The 19,790-nt window shown below is 36.6% G+C and overlaps 1 protein-coding gene across 2 annotated transcripts in view; it reads right to left on the bottom strand.

Moving 5' to 3' along the window:
• Positions 1–19,790, bottom strand: part of LOC120532801 (cell wall integrity and stress response component 2-like) — a 97,780-nt gene that overhangs the window by 37,924 nt on the left and 40,066 nt on the right. For both annotated transcript variants that reach the window (XM_039759184.1, XM_039759185.1), the window contains exons 5-7: positions 15,818–15,859; positions 6,306–6,344; positions 5,800–5,823 (exon numbers count right to left, since the gene is read on the bottom strand). In XM_039759184.1, the coding sequence (XP_039615118.1) occupies positions 5,800–5,823; positions 6,306–6,344; positions 15,818–15,859 (105 nt within the window). The remainder of the gene's footprint in view (positions 1–5,799; positions 5,824–6,305; positions 6,345–15,817; positions 15,860–19,790) is intronic.

Raw genomic sequence — 19,790 nt, 5'->3', positions numbered from 1 at the left:
ATGAAGCGTCTGATACATACAAGCATATTCATAAATGCAGCTACTGTGGAAACAAAGCACACGGTGGAAAAAGTCAATGTCCCGCTAAAGGAAGACAGTGTAAAAAACCCGTGCATGCAGTGTGTCAGGTCTCGGATAAAGAAGAAGACGAGCTGTTTATTGATGCAGTAAGAAACGAATCGATGAATGAAACCTGTCATCTTTACAAGCGATTGACAAACACGGAATGTAACTTGAACACAACACATCCTACAAATACAAACCTGATTGAAAGAAATAATGATAATCAAATCATTGATGACAGCAACACTCAGTAACACTCACAAAACAAATACTGTATATTGACAGTCATGTTACGTTATTTTTAAAATGTTCCCTTTTCTTTTCTAGCTTTTTAACACACTACTTCTCCGCTGCGATACGCGGGTATATATATATGTATATATATATCCCGATCTACATACTCGAATAATGGATACTTTATTCGCCATCAATGATTGTTTTGGTAAAGCCATACTCAGTGTATTCATTAGATGAACGGTAAAAAGTAAGAGCGAGGGAGGATGACTTATTGAGGCATGCAGGCTGTAGTCGCGTCAACTCTATCTGAATTGCGATCACATTTGAAAAATATATCTTTTCAAGTTCTATTTAGTCCATATGTGTCAAACTCAAGAGCCGTGGGCCACATCCGGCCCGGCGTGTAATTATATCCAGCCGCGAGATCATTTTATATACTGTATTATTGTTATTAATGGCCGGGTATATGAAGCGCTGGTAACACAATAAACTACAGATCCCATAATGCAGCGCTTCAGCTGCCTTGCCGAACACTTACGCGTTAATCAAGTCTAGCTTATGATGCTGCAAGTTATTGCGAAGCTAGCTCACACGATGCTGAAGAGAAAAGTTGATTCTGAAAATAGAGCCTTTAAAAACCGATGGGAGGCTGAGTATATGTTTACTGAACCCGTGTGTCTCATTTGTGGAGCTAATGTGGCTGTAATTACAGAATTTAATCTAAGACGGCACTATGAGACAAAACATCAGGGAGTTCTGTGTTGTGGAGATTCTCAGGATGGATTGCAGGTGCTCATCAGTGAGGCTGAAAGACCTGAATGCAATGCAGAAGATACAGAAAGCAGAAGAATTAAATAAGAATCTGACACTTCAGCGGACGTTTTACCCGTGCACAATCACAAAGTGATTTCAAGTGAAGTTGCTTTTATGGGAGACACAAATGCACCAGTGCAACTTTCCCTGTTGCCAAGTAATGTTAAACCAAGTCGTCACTACGGTGTTCCCAAATACGCACTTTGCTGATAAACCGAGCGCACTTTGCACGGCGCTTTGGTGACTTTGAAGAACAAAAAAAGTCCGTCTACATGCGGCTCGAACCTTGTGCATGTTTGGTAGCACATATCTGTGTGAGAAGCTCTTCTCAGTGATAAAGAATAACAAAACAGCACACAGGAGTCGCCTCACTGATGAGCACCTGCAATCCATCCTGAGAATCTCCACAACACAGAACCTCACACCAAACATAAACGAACCTGTTGCCAAAAATAGATGCCAGGCGTCCAGCTCTAAAATGACATATGAGCAAAGACAACTTAATGATTTGATTTGTTATTGCTGAAAGGAACACATTTTATTTATATTTCCAGGTTTTGTTATGCAGCATGTTCATATTTGAATTTGTATAATTTTGAAAGGATATATTTTTATGGAGAGCAAAATCTTTTGGGATATTTAAAATCTAAGTTTATTTTTATATAAATTTACATAAGAGTAAAGAAATTTGAATGTTTGTTCTTTTAAGTTATTTAAGGTTTGAGTTGATTTATTCACGAATAATATTCCTGTCTGTTTTACCATTCCTACCAAAGATATTTCTGTCGACTAAATAAAAATTCCTTCTATTTAAAATTTAAATAGAACTTGAACAAATCGATAGTTCATAATATCCACGCAGACTTGCACGTAAGAGCGGGAGTTATCCGTTTTAACAAGCAGCGTATTGCACTGATACGAAATAGCTGTGTGTGTATATATGTAGATATGTATGTATATGTATATATATGTTTATATATGTGTGTGTGTATGTATATATATATATATATATGTGTGTGTATGTATATGTATGTGTATATATGTAGATATATATATGTATGTATATATGTGTATGTGTATATATGTGTATATGTATAGATATGTATATATATATATGTTTATGTGTGTGTGTGTATATATATATATATATTATATATATATATATATATATATATATATATATATATATATATATGACAGCAACACTCATCACTCACAACAGTGTTATGTTATTTTCAAAATGTTTCCTTTTCTTTTTCATTGCTTCTTCAACACACTACTTCTCTGCTGCGAAGCGTGGGTATTTTGCTAGTTTTAATATATATGGAAATTTGATTTCCAGATGCTTAAGATGCATTTGTAGGATATCTTTTAAAGGGCAGGAAGCTATTTCAAAATATCTAAATATTATTTTGAAATAATGTAAAATTGATACATAGCCTCATTAAAAGTCATTTTTAGATGTTTGAAAATGTATTTCAGACATTCTGAAATATAGTGGAGATATTAAAATTTTTAAGTGACATTTTAAGATATCAAAACCCATTTTAAGATATCTATAATTGTTAATCCGGCTTGTCATAAAAAGTTGCATGTGTTATGTTTTGTCATAATCATTATACTGTATTTATAAATGTGCACTACACACTGGACTATACAGTGCATCCGAAAAGTATTCACAGCGCATCACTTTTTCCACATTTTCTTATGTTACAGCCTTATTCCAAAATGGATTAAATTCATTTTTTTTCCTCAATATTCTACACACAACAACCCATAATGACAACGTGAAAAAAGTTTACTTGAGATTTTTGCAAATTTATTAAAAATAAAAAAATTGAGAAAGCACTACATAACTATTCACAGCCTTTGCCATGAAGCTCAAAATTGAGCTCAGGTGCATCCTGTTTCCCCTGATCATCCTTGAGATGTTTTTGCAGCTTAATTGGAGTTCACCTGTGGTAAATTCAGTTGACTGGACATGATTTGGAAAGGCACACACCTGTCTATATAAGGTCCCACAGTTGACAGTTCATGTCAGAGCACAAACCAAGGATGAAGTCAAAGGAATTGTCTGTAGACCGCCGAGACAGGATTGTCTCATGGCACAAATCTGGGGAAGGTTACAGAAAAATTTCTGCTGCTTTGAAGGTCCCAATGAGCACAGTGGCCTCCATCATCCGTAACTGGAAGAAGTTCGAAACCACCAGGACTTTTCCTAGAGCTGGCTGGCCATCTAAACTGAGCAATCGGGGGAGAAGGGCCTTAGTCAGGGAGGTGACCAAGAACCCAATGGTCACTCTGTCAGAGCTCCAGAGGTCCTCTGTGGAGAGAGGAGAACCTTCCAGAAGGACAACCATCTCTGCAGCAATCCACCAATCAGGCCTGTATGGTAGAGTGGCCAGACGGAAGCCACTCCTTGGTAAAAGGCACATGGCAGCCCACCTGGAGTCTGCCAAAAGGCACCTGAAGGACTCTCAGACCATGAGAAACAAAATTCTCTGGTCTGATGAGACAAAGATTGAACTCTTTGGTGTGAATGCCAGGCGTCACGTTTGGAGGAAACCAGGCACCGCTCATCACCAGGCCAATACCATCCCTACAGTGAAGCATGGTGGTGGCAGCATCATGCTGTGGGGATGTTTTCAGTGGCAGGAACTGGGAGACTAGTCAGGATAAAGGGAAAGATGACTACAGCAATGTACAGAGGCATCCTGGATGAAAACCTGCTCCAGAGCGCTCTTGACCTCAGACTGGGGTGACGGTTCATCTTTCAGCAGGACAATGACCCTAAGCATACAGCCAAGATATCAGGAGTGGCTTCAGGACAACTCTGTGAATGTCCTTGAGTGGCCCAGCCAGAGCCCAGACTTGAATCTGATTGAACATCTCTGGAGAGATCTTAAAATGGCTGTGCACCGATGCTTCCCATCCAACCTGATGGAGCTTGAGAGGTGCTGCAAAGAGGAATGGGCGAAACTGGCCAAGGATAGGTGTGCCAAGCTTGTGACATCATATTCAAAAAGACTTGAGGCTGTAATTGCTGCCAAATGTGCATTGACAAAGTATTGAGCAAAGGCTGTGAATACTTATGTACATGTGATTTCTCAGTTTTTTTAATTTTAATAAATTTGCAAAAATCTCAAGACAATTTTTTTCACGTTGTCATTATGGGGTGTTGGGTGTAGAATTCTGAGGAAAAAAGTGAATTTAATCCATTTTGGAATAAGGCTATAACATAACAAAATGTGGAAAAAGTGATGCGCTGTGAATACTTTCCGGATGCACTGTAGGATTACTTTGTATTAAGTGTAAGAAGAGTAGATAATCCACCACTGATCTAGTTTAACTGCTGTGTCAGTAACAGTTTATGTAAAGTTTAAATTATTTTAAAATCATCCATATTCAATAGCAAAATGTATCACAGTATTAAAAGTCTTGTTTTTTACATTTATGCTTTTTCATTCTGTTGAAAAATCACATTTCCTTATCCTAAAGGTTTTGGTATGGAAGTGGTGTCCAGTGGCTCAAAAAACCATCATAAATGAAGCTGTCTGAATTTGCAAAGATTTCATTTTTATGTTACTGCACTTAATGGTATTATAATCAAATAGGTGTGAATCATTTTAAGCTCAGAAGAGATAGGGTGGGTATGAAATGAAGAAATGTTAAAAATTAATTTGAATTAGCTATGATGTTGCAACATAGTTAAGGACATAGCAGTTAGCACTTCATACCAAAAGTAGAATGACCGGTGTATAATGAAACTGGATTCTTATTACATTTTTGATGTTGATAATTAAATATGATAGTGTATTGCCAAAGTAATAGCACTTTTCAGAGGTGAACCTCATATTTGTCTAATGGACTTGAGAGCAATTTGAGACCAGAGACTTCTTATTGTGTGCGGCACAGTGACACAGTGGGTAGTGCTACTGCCTCGCAGTTAGGAGACGCAGGTTCATTTCCCGGGTCCTCTCTACATGGAGTTTGCATGTTCTCCCCGGGTACTCTGGTTTCCTCCCACAGTCCATAGACACGCAGGATAGGTGCATTGGCGATTCTAAATTGTCCCTAGTGTGTGTTTGGTGCATGGGTGTGTGTGTTTCCTGAATTGCGCCCCCGTGACCCTGTAGTTAGGATATAGCAGGTTGGATAATGGATGGATAGATGGAGTTCTTACTGCATTCATGTAGAGAGATCATAAAAATTCCTATGTCTAAATCTCTAGAATGAAGTTCAGCAAGTGGGCCTTTCTTGAAACTCCTATTTTTAAGGAATCTGCAAACCCTGACCCTGTTTTCGGTGCAGGGTAGAACTCCATTGTTTGTGGGAAGCTATTCTATTAGACAATGAGAATTTTTTACATTTGGTATATAGATAACAAAATTATTCAGTACTGAACTTTCTAATATGCCAGTCTAAAATTTTATAAATAATCTATCTTAAAGCTGGAAGGAAGATTATAATCAGTCAGTCAGTCAACTGGCTATATAGTGATACTGTATATACACTTAAAGGCATTCTCTAACTGACGGCTTTATTTGGAAGTTAGTAAATAACAAAAAGATTACAGTTGATGGTCATGATACATCACAGCATGTTATGATATCTCATTATTGCTATTGTATGTAAGTTAAAACATTTCCTGATAATGGATTGTAATAAATAGAAAATAATACCTACTAGATGAGGAATTAGATGCTCCAGCTTTTAGGAAATAAAAAAAGAATTTTAAATGAAAGAGTGCACAGTTGACATGAAATGAATGCAAAACAGTTTTATTAATGTTAAAACGACTACACAACACTTTTATCACTCCACCAGCACAGAAAAAACACTGTAACTATTACAGTAGACATTTATATACCCATCATAATTAAAAAAAATATACTACTTTAGAATTGAACTTTAAATTTCAAAGCTTTCACTAAAGAGTAAAAGTTATTGGTAATACTGTAATACTGTACATTTTTCAAAGAAAGAGATTTGAAAACAAAGTATACTGTAATCTGCAATGTTTAATTGATAGATTTCAGTAATTGATGGCTTCAGTATCAAACTGCCACACAATAAAATAACATATTTGTTGGCCATGGTACTTTATATGATATAAAGTAAACTTTTAGTAAGTAATTTAATACTGTACTGCCCTTTGAATGCTTTGTAATGAAAAGAAATGAATAACATACCAGTCACTGGATTTTTTGAAGAGGAACTGGGAGTTGTTGCTGTTTAGAAATAAAAAATAGTGCAAAGTCAACATGATATGACATGAATGCGAAACAGTTATATTAACGATAAAACAACTACACAACAGTTTTTCTCCTCAACAACACAGAAGAACAAAGAGTAGCTACTACAGTATGAACACATTGCTTGAAAATGCAACATAGTGCAGGCATTGTCTTTAGTGAAGACTTTTCTGTGTATAACTACTGCTGTATATGTGTGTGTTTATTTTAGGTAAATATGAAGTATGTTGGATGTTTTTTTGGTTTCTAAACTAAAGCTTTCTTTTAACCAAATTGGATTAATACAGTTTACATTATCTGATGGTTCATGTAAATTGCAGAAGAAGCTTCTTTGCATTGCAGGTTAGAAAAGTGAGTTTCTCTGCAGCTTGTTGTTGATGATAATGTCTCCCTCACTGGTCCCACTCCAGCTCCAAAAATTGTTATCAACTGAAGAGTTTCAGAAATACTCAAAATGCCCACTAGAGGGGGAAACGCTGACAAATTACAGTTAGTAATCAAGAGGGCAACAAAGAATCTTTATAAATAAAAACATTATTTATACAAAAGCCACTATTACATAATGAAGCTCTGAACAGCACAAAAGCCACAGAAGGTGAAGGTTTTATAATAGGCAATCCCAAAAGTTAACAAAGTCCCAAAATGAAAAGGCAAAGGGCACAAAATTCAATAAATCGCAATACTCAAAATAATCACTAGACACCATGCCACAAGCACATTCACAGTGAACTGCAAAGGAATGTGGGATTTCCTTACCCTTTGTAGGGTTGATGGCAGTCCCTTGACGGTGATGGGCAGATGGTCTTCCTCTTTGCAGACCACCCACAAAATGCAAGCACATAGTAAAGGATACTTAAACAAACTAAGTAATTAACACTTTTAACATAAACAATAAACAGTATAAGCATAAATGTGACAATTCAACACCATCTAGGGCAGGATCGCTGGGTGAAATATAATAAAAATAGAACAACTTGAACAATATACTCCCAACAGTGTAGATACATTAGAAGGTACAGTGGGCCACATTGGTTAGTCTGTACGTGAACTGTTTCATTAAGGATTATCGAAGTCACACCCTGATAGACAGAATCCACCATTTCAATAATTTAACTAACTCTTAATAAGAACTTATAGCATGGAGCTCACTAATCAGTGACTTCTAAGAACCTCAGGACTGGCACTGGTCAAAAGGACAAAAATGATGGTAGACTTTGACTATTTCCATTGGTTGACAGACATCATTCATAACAAATCTTGGGCCTGGATTTCCTGGGGGTGATGCAAGCTACCTGTATAGTCCCCTAAGATTCATTGTATAGTCCCCAATTTTCACTCTAATTCAAGAACGATTTTTGGATGACAGTGGTCCAGGCTAGTACATCTATAAGTAAAGAGGTCATGACAGCACATGACCTTGTTTATTAAAAGGCTATAAATGGTGAGGCTCTGGAAAAAAATTACAGCAAGATATACACCGCATAGCATGTACATCAAATCAAGGTGTCCCGGGAGACTCGGTAGGCAGTAAGAAAGTTGCTGCAGTGGACCACCAAAGGGCCAACCAAGCATCAAAAACAGGAGATTAAGAAGCTGCTAGTGAAGCATAACTAAAATTGGCAGAGCAGTGTGAATTGGAAGCACCTCTGCAATGCCTAAAGGTGTATATGATTATCGCAGAAGCCTATACCAATACTGTTTTCTGAAATGAACAAGAGCTTTTGTAGTTTGTAATCATTCCATTTGACTTACGCAGCACTCCTGCCACCTTTAAATGATAGATGAAGTGTGTACTTATCAACAACCCACACACAGGGTATGTGACCTATTTTTATAATTTAGATTAGGTTAGGTTAAGTAAACTGGCATTGGTAAATTGGCACAAATGGAGACTGATGCCCTGATGCTTGAATGCTACGTGAATGGATGGATGGAATTTTTGACTCTGGCAAAAAGCAATTAGAGTCAATATTAGAATTTAAATACAGCAGTGTCTAAAAGAAAAAAAATGGGATTTAATATTAAGCATATTTAGAGTTCTGTTCTGGAGAACTTATTATTTGCATTATGTCCACCTATTTGATGGTATGAAGAAAACTAAATGACTTTACTGGAACTAACAAACTATTAGCATGACATAGACACACTTTCATTGATTTTAATTCGCATTCACTTGTGAGCAGCATTCATTTACTTTCCATATTATTGAAAAGGACATTCACAACAAGAGGTTTTTAATCAAAATGAAGGTAGTGAAGGCATCCGATTAATACTCAGAAGCTACAGTGCATCCGGAAAGTATTCACAGCACCTCACTTTTTCCACATTTTGTTATGTTACAGCCTTATTCCAAAATTGATTAAATTCATTTTTTTCAAAACCCATTTTAAGATATCTATAATTGTTAATCTGGCTTGTCATAAAAAGTTGCATGTGTTATGGTTTGTCATAATCATTATACTGTATTTATAAATGTGCACTAACAGGGTGCACCTGACATCAATTTGCAGTGCCGCTGCAAAGGGTCTGAATATTTATGTGCATGAGAGGTTTCAGTTTTCGATTTTTAATTAATTTACAGATGTTTCTAAAAAAATGTTTTCACTTTGTCATTTTGGGCTACTGGTTGACAGGCAAAAATGGTGAAGTCATCCATTTAAAAATAATAAAGGGGTCTAAATACTTTCTGAATCCTCTGTATGTATCTTTATTTGATTACTTTTTAAACTTTTTATTTTAAATACCGTAACTAAATAATGGGCGGCCGGGTCCCATGACCTGCTGAGACGTCCCTGCTGCATATGTTCCGGGGGAACAGCCATGGGCTTCTCAGTACCTCCTCCGGGACACTTGGTGGCAGCCTTCCTGGTTGACAATGGTGCCTCAGTTTCCCGCAGGGTTCCATGGGAGATGGAGTTCTCCACAACCCTGTGGGGCTCTGGAGTGGCCGCCAGGGGGTGCTGCATGAATACCCGAGCCAACCTGGACACCTCTACAGCCCCGCCCAGAAGTGCAATTAGCAACAAGTGATCAAACACCTGGAGCAGTTCCGGGTGGGCTATAAAAAATGCCAGCATCCACCACTCAGGAGCCAGAATTGGGAGGAGGAGGACGAGGTTGCCTGGGAGGAGTGGTGGTGCCAGAGAAGAGATTGGATTATGTTGTGTTGTTGGTTTTAAGTCCTTTGGGACTGTGTTGTGGCTGGGAGGTTCACAGGGAAGACGTGCCCTCCAGCTGAAGAAAAATAAAAGTCCTCTTGTGTTTTACACATGCCTCAGTCTGAGTCTGTGCCGGATCGGGTGCTATACAGCATCCATTTTACAACCCTTAATAAATTAATCTTAATCACTTTAATTTAGACTCTCTGACCAAAGTCATGAACTGGAAGGCAGCCAGGAATTAATTTAGAAGAAATTTCATGAAATTAATTTATAACAATGTTCATGAGTTATTTTTTGCTTATAAGTTGGAACTCTTGTAGAAAGTATATTTGGGGGTTGTTCAAACCCAACAGCACTCCTCATGGATACTCATATAGTCATACATTTTGCAATTATTAAATCTAACTTGATTCAACAGTTGTTATTTATATCTAGTATGAATCACTGGCATCAACTACTTTTGGTTCTTTGCAAAGACCACACTAGAAAACTATAGCTGAACTCAGTTCTACATGCTGATTCTCCTATCTCTATATAATATTTATATTATTAATCCATGTAATCTAAAGGTTTTATTGTAGAGCATTTTATGTTACAGTATCTGGAACAGCAAAGCTACATTCTGTATTCCCTCTTGTTTAGTTTGCAGTTTCAGAACTGGAACACATTTACAAAAACATTGTCAGATCTAAATTGTCCTAGTATAAGCATCTGTCAACCCTGCAAAAGACTGGCACTCTGTCCATGGTTGGTTCTTCCCTGGCCCATACTTCTGCCAAGATAAGAATGATATACTATGTTACTTTTTAAGGAGAAAAAGCGATTAATTTATTTGGATCATCAAGTTAACTGTCAAAGCTATCCAGTTCTAGATGGTCTTAATCAGTTGCAAAGATTCTTCGAAAATTTGACGTGTTGGCAAAAAAGCTATGAATTTCAGTGGACTACAAATTTTAGAAAATAAGTTCTGCTTTATATTATTTGACTCAGAGGTGTTATGGTTATAAACTTATTTTTCCAATTTAATATTAGTTTACAGATTTATAGAGTCAAGTAAAATATAAAGAGTACAATTTTAATATTTCTGGTTAAATCACACTGTTATTTGTATGTGAATGTTGTAAATGTGCTGCTTATCTTTTTTTGTGATTTCTGAACAAAAGCTTGTTTTGATTTTTAATAAATGAATTTAATTTTGAAACTTAAATCTGCTTTTTTGTTGTAGTTGTTGAAGTAACATTAGCAGAAAAAAGTATTTGGGTCACAAAATGGTCCATAATAGACAGTTTAGTAATGAATGGGGAGAAATAAAAAGGAAAGCAGAGATGATTACTTAAAAAATATAGCTGAAGCTAAGTTACTCTTCAGTGGTTTGGATTTTACACCAATAGTGAGGCTTATGGCAAGCAAATCTGGTTTGCTTTATATATTGGGATGGTAAGCTAAATCAACAATTCTGTAATTTTCTGTGTGTTGATCTACCTATTGCACAACCTAAATTCGGAATACCACATAGAGTACAGTACCAAATCTTCTTCCTTTCCATCTCGATTTTAATTTCAGGAACAATAAAAGATAAATGGTAAGATCAGGCAAAAATGAGAGTTGTGAAGCAGCAATCACATTGTTTTTGGTCAAAAACTCTTTGACTCATAACACAGTGAGCGTATTGACATGGCGCAACAGTGTGGGTGGGTATGCTGCCATGGTGCAAAAAGCAGTTTTGCATGCACTACTGCACCAATTTTTTTCCCTGATACTTACCCAGAGACACCTTAGCAGTTCAATATAATGTTGCTGATAGAAATCTGTTCATGGAAAACTGTTTATTAACAAGTTAATTAATATCAAAAAGCACAATGATCATTGTTTTGATGTTCAATGACCTGCTTTTTTCGGCTATTAGAAATAAAATTGCCAAAGTGATTGTAGGATGAATGCCAGAAATATGCATCTTGATCAGCTCAGCACAATAGCACTTGGCAGACAGGAGACAGGAGGCATGTTGATACCTAGTAGCATAGTTGATAACTACACCCTACCCCTGTGCTATTCACTGATTCTAGAAATATTTGGGTCTCCCCTAGTATTCATCAAATTTTCTGGACCCACTTTTTGAAAATGAAATCAGATGCCATGCAGAGGCCATCCTTAAACAAACAGCCAATCCATCACAGAATGTACTCACTTCTCTCTTTCTAAGCCAGTTTAGGCTGTAATGAGTCTAGCCTACACATCATAAGAATGCTGAATAGTCCAGAGAAAAACAGGGCAAAAGTGGAAATTCTGCAGTGGCAGATTTGATTTGATTGGGAGTCATTGAATAAATACTGCAGTGGATTTGCACCCAGTGTTGTATGTGCTAAGCCTAAACATTAGTGCCTTCAGTCAAATGTCAAATTGTCAAATTACTGTGTGTAGATTTTGTTTCCATATAACAATGAAACAAAATGACATTTAGTATGGTAAAATTATTTAATAAACAAATTTATAAGGGTTTTGATTAATATTTCTATAAAATCAGTTCTTTATAAATGTAATTTGGTTATGGCAGTAAAAAGAAAATTTCATGCTAAAAAAACTCTTTGCACGAATAACTGTATAAAATGGGAACATACAGTGTATATATATATATATATATATATATATATATATATATATATATATATATATATATATATAGTGCAGGCCAAAAGTTTGGACACACCTCCTCATTCAATGTGTTTTCTTTATTTTCATGACCATTTACATTGGTAGATTCTCACTGAAGGCATCAAAACTATGAATGAACACATGTGGAGTTATGTACTTAGCAAAAAAAGGTGAAATAACTGAAAACATGTTTTATATTATAGTTTCTTCAGAATAGCCACCCTTTGCTCTGATTACTGCTTTGCCCACTCTTGGCATTCTCTCAATGAGCTTCAACAGGTAGTCACCTGAAATGGTTTTCGCTTCACAGGTGTGCCTTATCAGGGTTATTTAGTGGAATTTCTTGCTTTATCAATGGGGTTGGGACCAGCAGTTGTGTTGTGCAGAAGTCAGGTTAGTTGGACGATCATTTATTTTTCAACAGGACAATGACCCCAAACACACTTCCAGGCTGTGCAAGGGCTATTTGACCAAGAAGGAGAGTGATGGAGTGCTGTAAATGGTCATGAAAATAAAGAAAACACATTGAATGAGGACGTGTGTCCAAACCTTTGGTCTGTACTGTATATATATAGTGGCAGACAGCTGGGACACCTGGAAGGTGAAAGTCCTGGAGAGGGACAATACCTCCCCCAGGACATTAGAGTGTGGCCACCCTGGCTTGCATAAGGGCCATGGGATTGGAGCTTAGGAGCTCAACCCTGTTGGGGCCCGTGGCCTACGCCAGGGAGCGACCAGATGTCCCAGGAGACATGGGCTGCAGCATTTCCGCCACAACAGGAAGTGCTACCGAACCAGGAAGCAGGTACACCCGGAGTGCCACACCAGGAAGTGCTGCAGGAAAATCACCAGGGAGCACCTGGAGCACATCTGGATGCATTATAAAAGTGGCTGCTTCACTCCATTCAGGAAGCCAGAGTCAGGAGGCAGAACACAGAGCTTGCGAAGAGAGGAGTGAAGGCGGTAAAAGAATAAGAAGGGAGAAGAAGCAAGTAAAGGACTGAGCTGAGTATTGTTGTGATTGGTGCATTGTACTGTGAGAAGAAGAAATTAAAATGTGTGTTCGGAGCTTGAGTCTGTGTATCTGTGCGTGTCAAGGCCGATTTCCCACAGTATATATATATAAGTGACTCAACAAATTGTGAAAAAATAGTAGTTGCAACTCATCTAACTATTATAAAATACAAAACCATTATTTCATTATTATTACAGATTTTATTTCACAATGGCCTTTTTTTAAAGACCATTTTTATTTTAAAGCACAACTTTTCCACATGGCCCATTTCCGATTGACTCTTTTATGTATTTTCCAATGCCTCTTTTTATGATGGTTTTATCACTTGTCAATCAAGACCAATCACTTCCTATTGACTAATTCTCTGCTGTCAATTACTACCAAAAATCTACACTACTTGTACTTTTCTCACATTTGAACTGGCAAAACATAGAGGCAGTGACAATTATGATAGTTACTTTTCCAGATTAAATTTATAAAGACAGTTTAACATATTGTAACTGCACCAAGCAATAGGTGCGTTAATTAAACAACAATAAATTGAGCATTAAAAGTCTAATGACCTCACTGTTCTCACTGTTACAATCCATGGGGAACACCTGGTTGGACTCACTGCTAGATCACAATCAGAATCACATTTATACACATTTATCCAGTAATAATTGACATAAATATAGCTGTTTATCACACACCTGAGATACAAAAAACAAGGCAGAGGATATAAATATACATATATATGCATACAAAGTGCAGAGTGCAACTTAGTACAAGAAATGCTGAAATGAACACTGAAAAACAAGCATTAACAATATGTAAACAGTATTGCAAAACCTGGGAGGTATGGGGGGTGATTAAGCTGTATTAACCATTTGTGAGTTTCATGGCCTGTGGGGAAAAAAAAACTATTCTGATATCTGCTTGTTTTGGCATGTATTAATGTATAACACCTGGCCTATGGAAGAAGTTCAAAAAGGTTGTAGCTTGGCTGTGAAGAGTTGAGGATAGTTTTCCCTGCCTGTTTCATGACTCTAGAATAGAATAGTACAGGTCATGTCTCTTGTGGAAGGCTGAACTTCCTCAGATGTTGGAGGAAGTACATTTGCTGTTGTGCCCTTTTTATAACGGACCTTACATTGGTGTCCTATTTCAAGGTCTGGGAGATTATGGTTCCCAGAAATGTAAAGATTTCCACAACTGTCTCAGTAGTGTTAAATATGAAGAGGAGGAATAATGTTGTGGGACCTCTCCTAAACTCCACTGTCATCTCCACAGTTTTAAGAGTGTTTAGATCCAGATTGTTGTGACTACACCGAAAGGCCAGCTGCTCAACCTCCTGTCTGTATGCAGACTCATCAATATTCCTGATGAGACCAATGATGGTTGTATAATCCACATATTTGCTAAGTTTGACAGAGGGGTCCTTAGAGCTTCTATCATTAGTGTAAAGGGAGAAGAGCAGTGGAGAGAGCATACATATCCGGGGGCATGTTGATCTGTCCACACCACTGGTTAATGTCATCATATTGCTGATGTAACTGTGGTTGGCTTTTCACTTCTGTTCTGTCTCTTCCTCTATTTCATTCCCCTGTTTCATCCCCGCCAATTCAACAAGAACAACACATCCGCTATCTAAAAATCTCTCATCTTGAATGTTCTCGAGACTTTTGAAATGCAGAGGCTCCCCCTCTGTTTCCTTATAATGGATTATTATCAGTCAAGCATCGATCTCCTCAGTGGAGTAATGACTATCTGAAGAGAATTCTGTTGGCCACAGCATAATGCTGTTTAAAGACGAATTGATGATACATTCAGAATGCTCAGAAGGAAGATTGGTCCTATTCACGCTGATGAAGACATACTGGATGATTTAAGATCAATAGAATGCTATGTCCGCACTGAAGGTCATCTTGAAGTATGTCATGTGGAATTTCCATCATTGGACATTTAGCATTATCATGTGTCTATGTACTTTCTTCATGGGCATTTTCTTGGCAAACGTGGAGCGACTTTTTAATCAATATCAACATTTTGGAGAGGACTTCTATGTCTGAGTATTTAAAATATTTCATTAAGTTGTCATAAACAGCAGCAACAGTGCTAAAAGACATTAGGCAGCCTACTGTTCACAGTCAGGGTTAAGCCGGGTGGTCTTTGATTTGATTAACAAGTGACAAAACCATCATAAACAGAGGCATTGGGAAATTAATAAAAGAGCCATTTGGAAATGGTCGGTTCAGAAAAGTTGCACTGTAAAATAAAAATGATCTTTAAAAATAAGGCAATTGTGAAGAAAAATCTGTAATAATTCTATAATAATGATTTTGTATTTAATAAAAGATGACTTTTGATAATAATCAGATGACTTTTATTTAATTATGCTTTTTAACTCATTTATATATATATATATATATATATATATATATATACTGTATATACATATTTGAACTTTTGCATGCAATTATTTATTCCATAATTATCATGTTACTTATTTAATTTTGGCTCAAATTGTATTCCATAAAATAGCAGTTGACAAGTTATTTTGAGCTGAATAGTAATATTTCCATACAAAATCTCACCTAAGGAATCCATCATAAACAACAAGAAATATATAATACACTTACATGGTGCAACTGTTTTGGATGTATCCTTATCTGATGTTTGTGCTGTATAACCAAAAAATAGAAAAAGGAAAAAACTTAACAATCACAGACATTATTTCAAAAAAATGTATAACGCCAGAATTTGGCAGTAGAAAACAATGCAGGTTTTTTTTTTTAACATTTAACCAATTTTATGAGTTCAAGGTCTAGGATGCTGGAGGTTAGGAACACCTGCAACAACATAGGTAAACCTGGATAAAGTACTAGTCTATTTGCATGACACATTCAGTTATACAAGGCTATTTCACAAACATCAGTTAACCTCCAGTGCGTCTGTGGAATAAAAACTGAAGTAGCAGAAGAAAAACCCACATATACAGGGGACAATGTGAAACTCCACACAAACTCTTGCTATGCAGCCTGAACAAAGGGCTTTGGTGCTGGGTGCCAGCCTTAGTCACCCCTGTACCACTGAACCATCAATAAGCAAACTAAAAGTCAAAATAATTTTATATTTTGTCATGGTTGGATACAAATATGTTAAAAATCATAAATTTGGTCATATTACAGTATTTTCATTATAAGCAAAATCATGTTTTTTTTATTTTTCAACTGCTTATTTTATCACCTAAATAAAGCATAATTATTATTTTCTGCTGGTTATAATCTCCACTTTATCAAAAAGAGTTTGTTTAAATACACTATTAAGAACAGAAAAAAACATATTTTTTAATTTGGAATATTTTGTCACTGGTCACCTGACAATAGCTCTGTTCATTGACACATTTTCCTAATTAATATCATTGAATTCAGTGTACTTAGTTCAGCTTGTAGGTTCTAGTTGTACGGGCCATAACTCCATGCAATAGAATTAAAATAATACTGGTCAGGACTCTAGCCCATCACAGAGACTACCCTCACTCACACATGCACATAAACACACATACACGCCTCATACTCATAAACAGTGACAACTTGCAATTTTCAATTAAATTAACCTAAATAAGTAAATGTTTATAATTAATTCTTTCTTTGCTTGAATAGGTCTGGTCATCCATCCATCCATTATCCAACCCGCTATATCCTAACTACAGGGTCACGGGGGTCTGCTGGAGCCAATCCCAGCCAACACAGGGTGCAAGGCAGGAAACAAATAGTAATTTTAATGAAAGGAGACCTGAAAAGCTTTTCACTTATGACAAATGTTAGGGAATAACAGAAGTGAAAGGCAAATTTCATTACAGTGAGTGACCATTATGCATATCAGGTAAATGTGGCACTCTGATGGTAAATTATAAGGTGACCAAATTTTCAAAGTCTCAAACTGGGACAATTGTGTTGCACGTAAGTCCATTCAATGTGGCACTCATAAAGCCCATTGTTATTTGTTTAATCACTGCTTTATCTCATCATCATCAGAGAGGGATCATTGCACATGAAAAAAGCAATTTCACAAATAAATGGATATGATTCCATACAGTATCTTATGTGTAAACAAATAAATGCAAGTATTCGCTATTTTTGAATGCTTCTTGGTCCTCTTCCTGTTGATATTCAAAAAAACACAAGTTGTTAATAAAGTGGGTTCCTCATTAGAGTTTCTTGGACGCTGTTGTAAATATATTTAGGTAATGTTTGTTTCAGCAAAGCAACGTTTGCAGCACTGTAAAACTGTGAGATGGACAGCCAGTTGTAACTTTCACATTTTGTTATTCTTCACTTATTTATCAGGATACATAGCCGGAAATCAGGACTGCCGTTGTCACCATGATGTCCAGTTACTCTAGTAAATTATAGTATCAGTGAAATAGTGAATTGTTATAAACTGCAGATAATGAAGCTGTGAGGTTATTTTAGTGTCAGTTTAATAAAGAGAAAATGTTTATTTACTTTGTGTATAATTAATTACACGCCACTGGGTACTTCATACATATATAGATAACCTTTTGTTTTGCTTGCTTACATTTTATACCTTTATGGTTAGCAAGAACATTTATTTTGCCAGTTATGATTTAAAGTATAGCTAAGAGTGAAATGCTGGTGCACTTATCTGTTTGGGTTTAAGCAGCTGAGATGACTTCATAAAGCAGAAAAAATTGCTGATGCAGATATTTCCTCTCATGTTGAGCTTAACTTGCTTACAGGTTTGCCCATTAAGCCACCCATGCAAGAAGCTCAGGACAGCAAGTAACTTGTATTGGGAATCTGTTTGCTGCCAGTAGCAGCTATTGGAGGAGAAAAAGAGGAAAACATGCAAAATATACAAATTGGTGTATCTATTGGCAAGATAAAGTTGAAACAGTAAAGTCATTTACAGTCAAAGTCACAGAAATGTTTCTCTGTTTTAAAGTAGATGAGATTATAGATATGCCAGTTCTTTTCAGTGGGCGATTTTCAAAATTCAAAGCTTTGTACAGCAACATCTACAGTAGTTGAGACATCTCATCGAAAATTAAACTGACAAAGTTCCTTAAAGAATAACTGTACCATATTGCCACATTTTAACAAAAGTGATCCACTGGGGACAGAGTTGTTTTATGCGGACATAAAGATGAACAAATAGACAGAAAAACATGGGCTATCATAATATGTGCTTCATGCATTATGCATTATTATAAAACTGCTCCTAAAAAGATCTGGTTAGGCCTCGTGATAGCAAGCTGCCCAACATACAATTTAGAGGGTTATAGAACAGGTGTCCTTGATGTTGTCAGTGCAACCAGTTGCATATTGACTCAAGTTATCTGAATCTGGATTTAAAGAGTGACTTGTGCATTCATTTTTAATGATATTATACACTTTGTTAGTTATTGTTGTCTTTGATTAATGGGTAGTATTTTTATGGTCTTTTTCATACATTATTTCCTCTGTGTCCTCAGAGATAAACCTATTTCTGATATGAGGTCTACAGTTTCCTGATCCATTGGGTCAGTACTGGCCAGCAATGCACAGCATTATGGTTTGTGTGTTGGTTTGTGCTCTGAGCTCGCTACTCTTGACCAATAAAAAAAATGTCAATTATGTTTGGAAAATATTTTGGAATGTGCATACTTTTTATAAGAAGTTAGGGGATTAATGCAGAATTTCACTAATGAGAGTTTGTATGTCTACAGTGTTACTGATGGCAGGGGTGGACTGACATCCCCACCAGAATGAACCCTTGTACCCTTACCTGGCAAGGAGGACAATATAAAGGTATAGATTAAGAACAATGGGAGACTGCTCAGTTGGAGCAAAGAGTCTTCCAAAGGACTAGGTAGTGGTGCTCTGCTGTTGTGTCCCCAGTTTGGGCTCCCACAGAGGTTCATGGGGGTTGTAGTCCAGAAGGACAGCCCTGTTAGGTGAGCCATCAGCCACCAGACAGTGCTGCCAGGGTAGGTATCTACTACTTTATGGTTGCTCTGCCTAATCTGGATGTGCTTTTGGGATTTAATGCTATTGAACTCAAAGTAAAAAAAAGAACCAGTCTACCTCATTCGAGGAGCTGGAGTCAGAAGGAGGTGGACAAAGCTTGCCAAGGTGAGTGGAATGAGAAGAAAGGGTCTGTTTCTTATTATATTGGTTTATACTCTACTGTGCTGGACTGTGGGCAAGACAATTATTAAGATACTGAAAATAAAATAACTTTTATTTGAACCCGGGACTGTGTGTTGTGTCCACAACATATGACTGAAACCTTTCTGAAGGAATTAAAGCGAGTAGTGGGAAGATTATCCTTTCTCTATGTCCACTGTCTTTAAAAGGTAGCTCTTCAAAACAAAAAAGAATCAATTAAATCTCTTACTCTGGTTACTTCAAAAACTTTCTTATAGAAGAGAGATCCCAAATTATTAATAACTTGCTAGCCTAAATTTTGTGAAATGGGTTAGCTTGTTTAGAACTTCTAGAGCTGCTGATTTTTCTCTACTTTTGAAACAAATTGGAAAGGGAAGAAATGAGACCAAGTATTAATTTATGAGTGCAAAAGAAGATATTCTTTTCAGACAGTCATATT

Source organism: Polypterus senegalus, chromosome 7 (genome assembly GCF_016835505.1).
Source record: "Polypterus senegalus isolate Bchr_013 chromosome 7, ASM1683550v1, whole genome shotgun sequence".
Classification (NCBI taxonomy): domain Eukaryota; kingdom Metazoa; phylum Chordata; class Cladistia; order Polypteriformes; family Polypteridae; genus Polypterus; species Polypterus senegalus.
Note: the sequence above shows the minus strand (reverse complement) of the source record. Positions and strands in the feature narration are given on the sequence as shown.